At 47.2% G+C, this 12,342-nt stretch overlaps 1 protein-coding gene across 1 annotated transcript; it reads left to right on the top strand.

The window, feature by feature from the left end:
* The first annotated feature begins 3,269 nt into the window (after nt 1-3,269).
* LOC119294208 (sister chromatid cohesion 1 protein 1-like) lies at nt 3,270-9,125 on the top strand. Its single transcript, XM_037572445.1, has 10 exons — nt 3,270-3,336; nt 3,541-3,564; nt 3,682-3,739; nt 3,840-3,885; nt 5,927-5,946; nt 6,043-6,119; nt 8,197-8,293; nt 8,438-8,519; nt 8,608-8,686; nt 8,809-9,125. Exons 1-10 carry the CDS (start codon nt 3,284-3,286, stop codon nt 8,993-8,995), a joined length of 723 nt encoding a protein of 240 aa, XP_037428342.1. The 5' UTR covers nt 3,270-3,283; the 3' UTR covers nt 8,996-9,125.
* The last annotated feature ends 3,217 nt before the right edge of the window (nt 9,126-12,342 follow it).

Genomic DNA, 12,342 nt, shown 5'->3' with positions numbered 1-12,342 from the left:
GCCTTGATGTGGGCGAGTCACGCCGTGCCTTGTCCCTCTGTATCCACCCTTCAAAGCACATCCAACGACTGAGATGAATGGAAGGTTAAAACGCCTCGCACTTAGGCGCGCGCCGGCTGCACGGAATGGGCCACGACGATCACTTGCCGGAGGAGGCTAAGACCATGCTACTCATGGGCGGTTGTCTCGTGTCTGCGGTTGTGCCGGCCGGCAGCGACGTGCTCGTCTTCGTCGGAGCGTGAGAGCGGTCAAGATGCACAACTCGTTTGCCACAGCGTGCATACTACCTCCGCGCCGCTGCCGCTGGGTTTGTGGCCTCCTTTGTATCTGCAGGTCATGCGGTGGCAGGAGATGAGTTCGCGCGACCGCCGCGCCATCGGAGCCGGTCATGGTCTCGTCGTCCGCCTCGTTGACGAGCTCGCTTCCTCGAGCTCCGAACATCAAGCAGCACGCAGGCAGCACCGCGCCAGCCCCGTCTTCTGCTCACTCTGTCTGGCAGCGAGAACTTCTGTCCTCTTTAGTCCTCAAACTGCCAAGTGTGAGGCGTTTTAGCGTTTGATTCATCTTAGTCGTTGGATGAGCTTTGAAGGGTGGATATAGAGGGGCAAGGCACGGTGTGACTCGCCCATAACAAGGCACCGGATCTCGGTTCGAAAGTTTCGGGGTTGAGTGCTAGTACTACCCTAGCGGGCTACGCGGGATGGGGGAATGTAGCGTGGGACAACTTTTTGGGGTGAGAGCATCTCCACTCGGCGCCCCCATATGCCATCCGGATCGGCACCGATCGGGGTACTATGGGGGTCGTCCGGACGACACGGCGCCTATCGGGCGCGGCCCTCCCCACTCGTCGTCCCCATAGCATGTTTTCATCATTTTATAAACTAGATGATACCCCGCGCGTTGCTGCGAAAATTTTGTATCACCGTAGACGTACCAAAGGTTAATTCATAGTCGCAAACAGTGTAACAAATAAAAAAATGGATCAAAGTGATTACCCTATAAACAGGAACAATATGGTAAGGATTTGGTATGGCACAATTGCAAGTAAAAGCTGGCTGAAGAGTACTAATTGCATTTTCTTGATTACAAATCAAGGTGGACGATCTAGTGACAAACTAATTCTAAATTTAGGCAACCTAATTACTAATTTTAGGTAGAATCTGTAGTGTAGTTTGTAAGAAGATGCATGCGTTGTTGATAATGTAGCATGTTAGGTCGTCTAAAAGGAAATTCTCAAAGAAATAACAAATAACACAGCATCTTGTATATGTGAGTTGAATATGAAACAATTAGATGAGTTCATGACAGCAGGCCTCTATAAAAAGAGGAAGGAATGGGGGGAAAGTAGGATAGATGAATGTGAACAAAAAAGGATTTTTCTGCTGTCAAAATATATATATATAGAGGGTAAACACATATCGTAAGAAGTTAGATGTGTGAACTATTTTGACAGTCTCAAGCTAGATAAATATCATAATCATTTCCAACTAATCCTTGCATCTTAAAAATCGAGAACCATTTTTGGAGCTGTAGAAAATAAGGAACAGTGACATAGTACATTCTATTGGCACGCCAAGAGCAGTAAATATACAGGGCATATTCTTTGCCATGCATCTATGTCATTTAATGATGTGATCAGAGAGATTACACCACTACAGTACTATGTGCTTCATAGAATTAGTGCAAATCATGGATTTTAGGATCAGAAGTCCATGATCTCATGGACATGGTTTTTCCATGTACAATGTTTTTTTTTTTTTGCCTCCATGTTGCACCCTGATACAAAACACTTCTGCACATATGGGTGTTTCATCTATCTTTTGGAAATAGGTTCAGAATAAATCTGAGGAAATATTATCATTCAGATACTCCCGATCACTCCAGTGGTGCGTTGAGACAAAACTGAAAGCTGCAAGAATTTTTTTTGTGTATCAGCCTATACAGCAAGAACTGAAATAACCCTGGCACAGTCAATTAAGAACAGCTGTTATGAATATAATATAGCAAAGAATGGTATGGCGGTTCAAGAAAAACATACTTGATATTCCCTATATGTTGAGTGATAACATGCTTCTATTCATCCACACCGGGGTACAGCTTTATATGAGATACATCAGAGGGGAGAGGGGAGATACACACGCACGCTTTAGAAAACGAACTCTGGTGCCTGATCCTATCTTTACGTGAGCTGATGCTAGATACGTGGGGCATGATTGCATGCATGGCCGCTTGATCAGAACGGCCCGTGAGACCTGTTCATGTGAGAAACAGCATATTCTAACACAATAGAATCACTTGAGATCGCAAGAACAAAGTTTTGAATTTTTCTAGGGTCACCAATTGCATAATCTAAAAAGCATTCTATTACCTGCCAACCATACGGAGTACTATCCATGGAGGGTTGCAGGTTGTGCGTTGGCTTCTGGGTGAATTCAAGAAAAGCAGTGATGGGCTGGATTAGCTTGAATTGGTGATGATGACATCACCGACAGCATGATCAACGCTTCAGCTTCTAGGCTTGAACGGCCAGATCGAGACTTGATGTCAGCAAGACCGCTGTGTTGAGTACGACTCTCAGAGGATGTGAAGTTTGGCGTGGAGAAGGCGGGCAGCCGGAAGAGGAGTAGAGCTATGAACAGGCTGTTGATTTCCAAGTGCTTTATAGATCGAAGGGGGAGATAGGTCCAAGGATCAGGATAGTGGAGCAGTGCCTGTTCGGTTGCCCTGATCATAACTTGAATGGAGGAACGGTACCGTCATTTACTTCGCCAGCCCGATGGTCTCCTGCCTCGCATTTTCCTTTTGCGCATACACCGTGCCGAGAGGAGAGGAAGGGACAAAGCTGCATGCTTGAGGGTGGCCCGTTGCCTGCTTAGATCGGTAGCCAAATGGTCGTGTGCCTCGCCAGTTTCGTCTACATGCACCTTGTGTTGTGAGAGACGAAAGGTCAAATCCGCATACAACTGGTGGCTTGCCGGAATTAGTACGGAAGCTATAGTAGCAGTAACTGCAAGGATGACGAGGACAACAACGAATGATGTGGCTTCACCCTGTGGGAAAAAAATTCAGTAGTGGGAGGTACATTGCTGATGTGGCAGGAATGATGATGTGGATAGCTTGCATGCTTAGAGAAATAGGATAATGAGGATGACCTATTTAGGTATTATAGATATATTGTGTGAGAAACTACGAAAGTTTCAACGGTGGTAACTATAGTTCAATACATAACCTAAAATACAATCTAAATTGAGAAGAGTGAAACTACGAAAGTCTCGGCGCGAGAATGTTCTACTCGCACCAGCTCCTCTCGCGGAAGGCGCCGCTCGGCCAGATATGGTACGTCTACCCCTACTCCGGCCGCGTTGCGGCGGCGGCAGCCACTGATTTCGCTTTTATCCGCCGGGTTTTTTGGGGCGAATGTTCGGTTCTGGGGTTGTTTCTGCTCGATCCGCTCCCATTGCGGGTTCCGCTCGCCCGCCGCCGCTTCGATCCGTCACTGACTCTCTCTCCTGTTTGTTTCCACGCCAACATCAACCGCAGGCGCCTCGACATCATCAAAATCTGGTGAGCGCGAGACCGACCAATCTAGTTTCCTCTCTACCCGATCCCCTCGAGCGGTTTCCCACACCTGCTTGATTTTAATTCGCGACTGTGTTGTCTGTTTGTGTGCCTCCGGTGCAGCGAGGAGATTCTGAACCCGTCCGTGCCCATGGCGCTCAGGCTCTCCGGGATCCTCATGGCTCATGGGTGAGTCACTCAGATTTCCCTCGGGTTTTTCTCTGCCTCTCTGGATCGTCTGTGTGATACGCGCGTTCGTGTGATTTGCGTTCATATGAGCAGGTGGCGTGGTGATCGTGTACGAGAGGAAGGTGAAGCTCCTCTACGGTCAGTCTCACTTCCCTACCGCCTTTCTCCCCAGTTGCTGCACTGTTTTTTTTTTCGAGATTGACGGGGGGGCCAAAAACCCCACCGCTTGTTATATTCCCACTCGAAAGTGACCTGGCAGTCAGTACAGATACAAGTAAGTGCACAAAGGCACAAAAGGAAATAACAGGGGAGGGCTTCAAGAGGAAGCCCAAAACTAGAAGAAAGAAAAACAAAATGGAGGGGAAGGCTGGCAACAGAACCAAACCGAAACCCCTGGAGGCCGACATCTCAGGTAGCAAGCTCCGCTGAGCAGCTTGTTCCACCACTGACAATGAACCAGAACAAGGCCTAGGGAGAAAAAGACGGGCACCATAACAGCAACTCGCAATGGAACATCACTGGCACGAACGAAGGGCGTCGGATAGCCGAGTTCGTGCGGCGACACCGGTGTGCGCCGGCGAAGCCAAGAGACAACAAACCACCGAGACCGAAGGGCACGGCACCGGTGTACCGCCGCCGAGGTCGAAGAGCAGCGTGCCGACGAGGCCACCCCAGGATGTCCACGCAAACGTCGTCCGGGCCACCATGAAGCACATCCCTGATAGAAAGGAGACACCGAAGTAGAAGCATATCGAGAAGCATCACTGGCGCGAACGAAGAGCGTCGAATAGCCGAGTTCGAGTGGCGGCACCGGTGTGCCGCCAGCGAAGCCGAGAAGGCAACACGCCACCGAGACCGAAGGGCGCAGTACCGGTGTACTGCCGCCGAGGTCGAAGGGCAGCGCGTCGTCGAGGCCACCCCAGGATGTCCAAGCAAGCTCCACTCGAGTCGCCAAGGACAATGGCCAGCCAGGGATCGAAGCCGAGGTGGAGAGGAAGCAGCAAGAGGCGAGTCCACCCGAAGCAGAAGAAATCCAAGAAGATGCCCCCAAGGAGGAAACGGCGTAGAGACGTCGACACCATCCGACACGGGGAACCCCGGGTCCGAGATTTCTCTCGGGATCTGAGTGCTTGGGGGGGAGGGAAACAATGCCAAACTCGACGCCTTCAAGAAGGAAAAATGGCGGCTGCAGCCGTCATCGTCGATGAAGTTTTCACCCGGCAGTGCCTCCTCCACCTCGCAACCGGAGCAAGTCGGCCAACCACCGCCGTAGCCCAACAATCTAGGCAGCCATGAGCTGCGAAGCGAGCTACGGAGGGCCAAAGAAGCAGCAACACGCCGGGGCGCCGCACCCAACAAGGAGAGGTTGAGGTGCACCGCGGCCAGCGCGAGGCCGCAACGAGAGAGCACGGGGAGCCGGCGGCGACGCGGGGGTGGCCGGGAGGAGGGGCGGCGGTCGGTGGCGGCTGGGGTTCCCCTCGAGTCGCCCGGTGTGGGCGACGCGAGGGTCGGGCTCCTCTCTGCAAGAGGAAAGTCCTTTTCCTCCACCGCACGGTTTATGGTCAGCAGCAACGCCGACCCCGTCGCCAGCCAAGCCACCTCCTGACCCCCAGCCGCCAGATCCGACCGGCTCGCCAGATCCGACCGCGTCCAAGCCAGGGGCCGTCCTCCAGGGGGAGCCCACGTCCTCCCGCAGCATCTCACGGCAGCGACTCGCGCGGCCGCGCCGCCACGCTGCCACTAGCGCTCGCAAGCCACACGGGCCGCGCCGCCCCTGCGCCCACAAGCCGCGCGGGCTATGCCCAGCAACTCCACCGCGCAGCCGCGCGCACACGAGCAGCCCGATGGGCGCCCGGCCAGCCGCCTCCATCTCCCCGTCGCGGATGCGCACCGACCAGATCTGGGCCGCGCAGAGCTCCCCGACGCGACACGCCGCCGTCCTCCTCGTCGTGCTGCACCGGCAAGGGCTAGCGCCCCGCCGCCGCCTTCCTTGGGGCCGGCCCGGACTTTGCCGGTGGGCGCCCTCTGGCGGCGGCGCGGCTGGAGGGAGGAAGGGGGGAGAAGGTGGCGGCGCTAGGTTTTCTCCCCCCGTGTCGCCAGAGCGAGGCGACGCGGGGGTCTGTTCCGCCCACGGTTAGAAATTTGAGAGTACTGTGTGTGCATGGTCTCTTCCTCGCAGACGATGTGTCCCGGCTCCTGGTAAACTTCCGAGTTTTGCCCAATTTCTCTGCGATCCATTCGCTTGTACCCTTGCTGGTTCGGCTCGAGTTATGACCGCGCTAATTTCTCGTGCAGGTTGAGATCAACAGGGCATGGAAGATCAGGCCGGCCGTGGACCACACCGTCCTCCCCAAGGGGAAATTGCAGGCCAAGTAAGTGCTCTCTCCGTCTTCACGCCTTGCTACAAGTTTCTGTGTGCTTTGTGTGAAGCACTTCTGTGTCAGCGAGATCTGGCTTACTGTGGTGATAGATAGTTGGTGTCCATTTCTTCCTGGAGATGGGATTTTCTCTTTGTGTGCTCAGACTTTGTGGTGTTAGATTGATGGTTTAGATAGGGGGCTATTGCAAGCTGGCCCTATGGACAACTTAACTTTGTGTGTATAGGAATTTTTTTAGACGTTTGGTACTTGATAGCCATGCTAGTCTGACAGCTTGCTTGATACCAATTTGTATGTGCTGCATTGTGCAGTACTGATTTTGCGATGATATGATGTACTCTCGGCGGTAGTACATTGTGGTGTTTTCTACAAGTTTCCTGTTGTTGCCATATCATTGGTTGTTCCATGTTGCCTTTACATTTTGAGCGAGCATGATCTGGGTTACGTGATGATAGTGAAGAGTTGGTGACCAGTTCTCTCTCGAAGTAGAGTTTTCTTTTGCGTCTTAGTTTGATAGTTTAGATTGGAGGGTATTGCAAGATGCCAAGATAGCCACATGGACAACTTAGCTTTGTGTGTTTACGAAATTTCTTACAGGCTTGATAGTACTGCCAGTCTGTTAGCTTGCTTGGTACAAATTGGTATGTGCTGCATTTGTGCAGTACTGATTTTTTATGAGCTTGCACCGATACTACATTGTGGTGTTTTCAGTTTTCTAAAAGTTTCCTGATGCCATATCACTGGTTCTTCCATGCTGCAAAATGTAACTGAGATGCGCGGTGCTAGACATTGGTCCTTGCTGTGTGATCCTGCTATAACTTGACTCTGTTCTTGTGTTTGTGGGGCTGCAGCTATTCATATAATTTCTCATATGTTTTCCGCCTCCTCTCTTGATATTTCGATTGTTTTATCAAATTCATGAATTAAAATTCAGGGTCAAGGGAGACTGTTTGGGTGTTCTAGCTGCTGATGCAAGGGTTAATGCAGGCATTATATTTCTCTGCATGTTACCGATTTTGATGTCTTGGTTAGTCAGTTTCAATAAGCTTGTTGGAGTTGTGTCGAATATAGTGTATAAGGTAGGTTACAGTTGGATTTGTAGTTGTATCGTGTTTACATAGGATGTGGAGTCGTGTCCTAGTAGGACACTTGTATCCTAGGCCTCTCTTATATAGCGAGGGTAGACACACGATGTAACCTATGCCAACATAATAGCACAGGCGCGCAAGGGGGAGCCGGCGGCGTGTGCCGGCGCCCGGGTGGCCGGTGTGCGGTATTGTGGCGGTGTCATGGGGAGGAGCGCCCATAGTCAAGCCCCGGGGATGTAGCCATATCGGTGAACCTCGTTAACAAATCTCGGTGTCGTGCTTATGTGAATGCTTGGTCCTCGGATGATCAACGGTATGCCTCGGATTTATTCTAACAAAGCTCCAGATTGCAAAGTTGTTTATCAGGTCATAACGCGTGTGTATTTTTGTATGATGGAAGTCTATTACATTTTAAGGTTTATCCCTTTTTGTAGGATATAGTTTGTCCATTTGCTATCTTAATTCTTAACTATTTTAGTAACGGGGTGTCTGCCTGGCACAGGGAGAAATAAATTAGTATTGGGCTAATTCACTGTTGACGTATTATTTTTGGTATCTGTTGCTCACATTTGACTGCTCAAGTATCAATATATCTCTTTAGACTGGATAGTGTAAAGATCTGAGATTCTGAGGGTCGTATGGTGAGATATAACCCAATATTCAAGGGGGAGTTTATCATCTTACAAAAATGTTAATGTCTCTTAGCATTCTGCCATGTTTAAAGGACAGACTCATGTTGATGTGCGCCTTTTCCTTCACCTTTGAAAGTGCGTTAGCACTCTATATGCTCTATGCAACTTCTTGGTACTGTATCATTTGCATCGAGTTATGTTCTCTCTTTGTTAGATATTCCATACATGAACTCCTTTTCACCAATGTAAAACTAGCATACAGTGGGTACAAAATGGTGGGATAGAGAATGATATGTCATAAGATTGATAAAACAGTGTGTCCTTTTTATCCGAAAGTTCAGTTTGTTGCAGGTATGAAGCAGTGACACTGCCAGAGAACTTGATGGATATGGAGGTGGAGCAGCCCATGCTTTTCACGGATACTGATACTGCCAAGTTCCGGGGAATGGTAATCCTTGTCATCTTTGGATTCTAGAAGTCGAAACTCTGATTAAATGCATAATAAGTGGTGCGAAATCATGTTATAATGGATGAGCTTTTCTGTTTCCTGACTTCTGCGCCACTCATCTGACTGAAATCTATGCATGTGCAGCGTCTGGAGGATTTGGATGAACAATATGTTAATGTCAACCTAGATGATGATGACTTATCCCGTGCCGACCATCATCACCAAGGTATTTCTTTCTGCTCTTAGGAATTGCACCTTGTGGTTTCTTAAGGGCTACTTTTTCTAACTCTAGGTTATGTATGATCTTATCTCAGCTGAGGCAGTCAACATTACCCTTGTCGATCACTTTGAGCCTGGGCTTGCTGAAACTGATGTCTTCAATCGTTTTGAGAGGTAAATCAAAGTTATATTTCCCCTAATAGAAAAAGAGAAGTTACAGCTCTGAAACTTGTGGGGCTTCTTTCAATTTGGAGGTGAGTACCAATATTCATTCTGCAATAGTTCCTTGTCACCAGATTTGACATAGCAGATGATGACACGACAGTCAATATTACTCCCACTGAACACCCACAGGCTCCAACTTCACTGATTCCCTCTCCAACAAGGCAGGCAGACCCTCCTCAACAACAAGAACAGTATCATGCTGCCCCATCCCCCAACCACGAAGAACCTCAACAAGGTGAAATCAAGCACATGATTTAGTATATTTGATGATGATATCATGGGAAATGGTTTATTATCATGTAAGATTAGAAATTATCTTGGTTGATGCCACTGGATAACATTTTCATCTCACTTTTGAGCCAGTGACACATTTACCATGTTATTTCAATTCAGGGAAACTTCTATCCAAACTTTTCTCAATGCATCAACTTTTTTGTAAGTTTCTTCAAGGATAGTACAAGTTTATGGTTACTGTGACAGCTAAAGATTTGCACCGGTTCTTACCATATTATGTGCTATGACCATGTGGTCAAGTAGCTAAAAGATTATCTTCACCCACACCCTTGTAAATAGCCAAATCAATGATATAGGACTATGTTGTGGGTTAAGTGGACAGAAATGTACTCTTGGTTGCAGATGAGTCACACCCATGGATAGCTAGAATAGAGTGTTAGGCTCAGGATAGAGAAGAAACGGGGAACAAACTGATGAAAGAATGATCATACCGAGGGAATTCACTCAGAACTAACAAGAATAATAACGTGCTCCAACTAGAGCGGTTTAGGAACTGCTGGAAGGCTCTAGGGGAATAAATATGGAATGACTTCTAATTTTTTGGTCTGTATGATTTGAAATACGTGCACACAAACCCCGAGAAAGAGTTCCTGGAAATATCGACCCAAAAAAGGACATTTAGAAATTCTAAAAGGGACTACAAGATGAAAAACAAAAATTTTGGCAGTTAAAGTTTGAGATTCGACGGTACCATAAATCCGTTTGGACATCAGGTGTTATGAGCCACACCCATGGAAAGCTAGAATAGTGTGCTAGGCTCAGGCTACAGAAGAAACGGGGAACAAACTGATGAAAGAATAATCAAACCGAGAGAATTCACTCAGAACTAACAAGAATGATAATGTGCTCCGATTGGAGCTATTTAGGAACTGCTGGAAGGCTCTAGGGGAATAAATATGGAATGACTTCTAATTTTTAGGTCCGTATGATTTGAAATACATGCACACAAATCCCGAGAAAGCGTTCCTAGAAATCTCGGCCCAAAAAAGGACGTTTAGTAATTCTAAAAGGGACTAAAGGATGAAAAACAAAAGTTTTTGCAGTGAAAGTTTGAGATTCTATGGTGTCGTAGATCTGTTTGGTCACCAGGTTTTACAAGCCACACCCATGGATAGCTAGAATAGTGTGCTAGGCTCAGACTAGAGAAGAAACGGGGAAAAACTGATGAAATAATGATCATAGCGAGGGAATTCACTCAGAACTAAGAAGAATGATAACGTGCTCCGACTGGAGCGGTTTAGGAACTGCTGGAAGACTCTAGGGGAATAAATATGGAATGACTTCTAATTTTTGAATCCATATGATTTGAAATATGTGCACACAAACCCCGAGAAAGCCTTCCTAAAAATCTCAGCCCAAAAAAGGACGTTTAGTAATTCTAAAATGGACTATAAGATGAAAAACAAAAAAATTGGTAGTTAAAGTTTTAGATTCGATGGTGCCGAAGATCCAATTGGTCATCAGGTGTTACGAGCCACACCCATGGATAGCTAGAATAGTGTGCTAGGCTCAGACTAGAGAAAAAACGGTAAACAAACTGATGAAAAAATAATCATACCAAGGGAATTCACTCAGAACTAACAAGAATGATAACGTGTTCTGACTAGAGCGGTTTAGGAACTGCTGGAAGGCTCTAGGGGAATAAAGATGGAATGACTTCTAATTTTTGGGTCCGTATGATTTGAAATACGTGCACACAAACCCCGAGAAAGCGTTCCTGGAAATCTCGGCCCAAAAAAGGACGTTTAGTAATATTAAAACACACTACAGGATGAAAAACAAAAGTTTTGGCAGTTATAGTTTGAGATTCGATGGTTTCGTAGATCCGTTTGGTCATCAGATGTTACGAGCGACACCCATGGATAGCTATATAGTGTGCTAGGCTCAGACTAGTGAAGAAACGGGGAACAAACTGATTAGAGAATGATCATACTGAGGGAATTCACTCAGAACTAACAAGAATGATAACGTGCTCCGACTAGAGCGATTTAGGAACAGCTGGAAGGCTCTAGGCGAATAAAGATGGAATGACTTATAATTTTTAAGTCCGTATGATTTGAAATACGTGCACACAAACCCCGAGAAAGCGTTCCTGAAAATCTCGGCCCAAAAAGGGATGTTTAAGTTTGAGATTCGATGGTGCAGTAGATCCGTTTGGTCATCAGGTGTTACGAGCCACACCCATGGATAGCTAGAATAGTGTGTTAGGCTCATTCTAGAGAAGAAACGGGGAACCAACTAATGAAAGAATGATCATACCGAGGGAATTCACTCAAAACTAACAAGAATGATAACGTGCTCTGACTGGAGCGATTTAGTCACTGCTGGAAGGCTCTAGGGGAATAAAGATGGAATGGCTTCTAATTTTTAGGTACGTATGATTTGAAATACATGCACACAAACCCCAAGAAAGCGTTCCTGGAAATCTCGGCCCAAAAAAGGACTTTAGTACTTCTAAAAGGGACTACAGGATGAAAAACAAAAGTTTTGGCAGTTATAGTTTGAGATTCGATGGTTCCGTAGATCCGTTTGGTCATCATGTGTTACGGGCCACACCCATGGATAGCTAGAATAGTGTGTTAGGCTCAGGCTAGAGAAGAAACGGGGAACAAACCGATGAAAGAATGATCATACCGAGGGAATTCAATCAGAACTAACAAGAACGATAACGTGAGCGGTTTAGAACTGCTGGAAGGCTCTAGGGAATAAATATGGATGGACTTCTAATTTCAGGTCCGTATGATTTGAAATACGTGCACACAAACGCCGCGAAAGCGTTCCTGTAAATCTCGGCCCAAAAAAGAACGTTTAGTAATTCTAAAAGGGACTACGGGAGGAAAACAAAAGTTTTTGCAGTTAAAGTTTGAGACTCGCTGGTGCCGTAGATCCGTTTGGTCATCAGGTGTTACGAGCCACACAATGGATAGCTAGAATACTGTATTAGGCTCAGACTAGAGAAGAAACGGAGAACAAATTGATGAAAGAATGATCATACCGAGGGAATTCAATCAAAACTAACAAGAAAGATAACGTGCTCCGATAGGAGCGGTTTAGGAACAGCTGGAAGGCTCTAGGGGAATAAAGATGGAATGACTTAATTTTTAGGTCCATATGAATTGAAATATGTGCACACAAACCCTGAGAAATCGTTCCTGGAAATCTCGGCCCAAAAAAGGACGTTTAGTAATTCTAAAAGGGACTACAGGATGAGAAAGAAAAGTTTTGGCTGTTAAAGTTTGAGATTCGATGGTGCTGTAGATCCGTTTGCTCATCACGTGTTACGAGCCACACCCATGGATAGCTAGAATAGT

This window comes from Triticum dicoccoides, chromosome 4B (genome assembly GCF_002162155.2).
Source record: "Triticum dicoccoides isolate Atlit2015 ecotype Zavitan chromosome 4B, WEW_v2.0, whole genome shotgun sequence".
Taxonomy (NCBI): Eukaryota; Viridiplantae; Streptophyta; class Magnoliopsida; order Poales; family Poaceae; genus Triticum; species Triticum dicoccoides.
The sequence above is the reverse complement of the archived record's forward strand: the minus strand, read 5'-3'. Positions and strand labels throughout refer to the sequence as shown.

Excerpts from the sequence above, each read along its gene's own strand:
- LOC119294208 (XM_037572445.1), top strand. The coding sequence starts at position 3,284 with ATGTTCTACTCGCACCAGCTCCTCTCGCGGAAGGCGCCGCTCGGCCAG. Across the intron at positions 3,337-3,540 it reads GCGCCGCTCGGCCAGATATG|GCGCCTCGACATCATCAAAA; the intron begins GTACGTCTACCC and ends CATCAACCGCAG. Across the intron at positions 8,687-8,808 it reads GTCTTCAATCGTTTTGAGAG|ATTTGACATAGCAGATGATG; the intron begins GTAAATCAAAGT and ends CCTTGTCACCAG.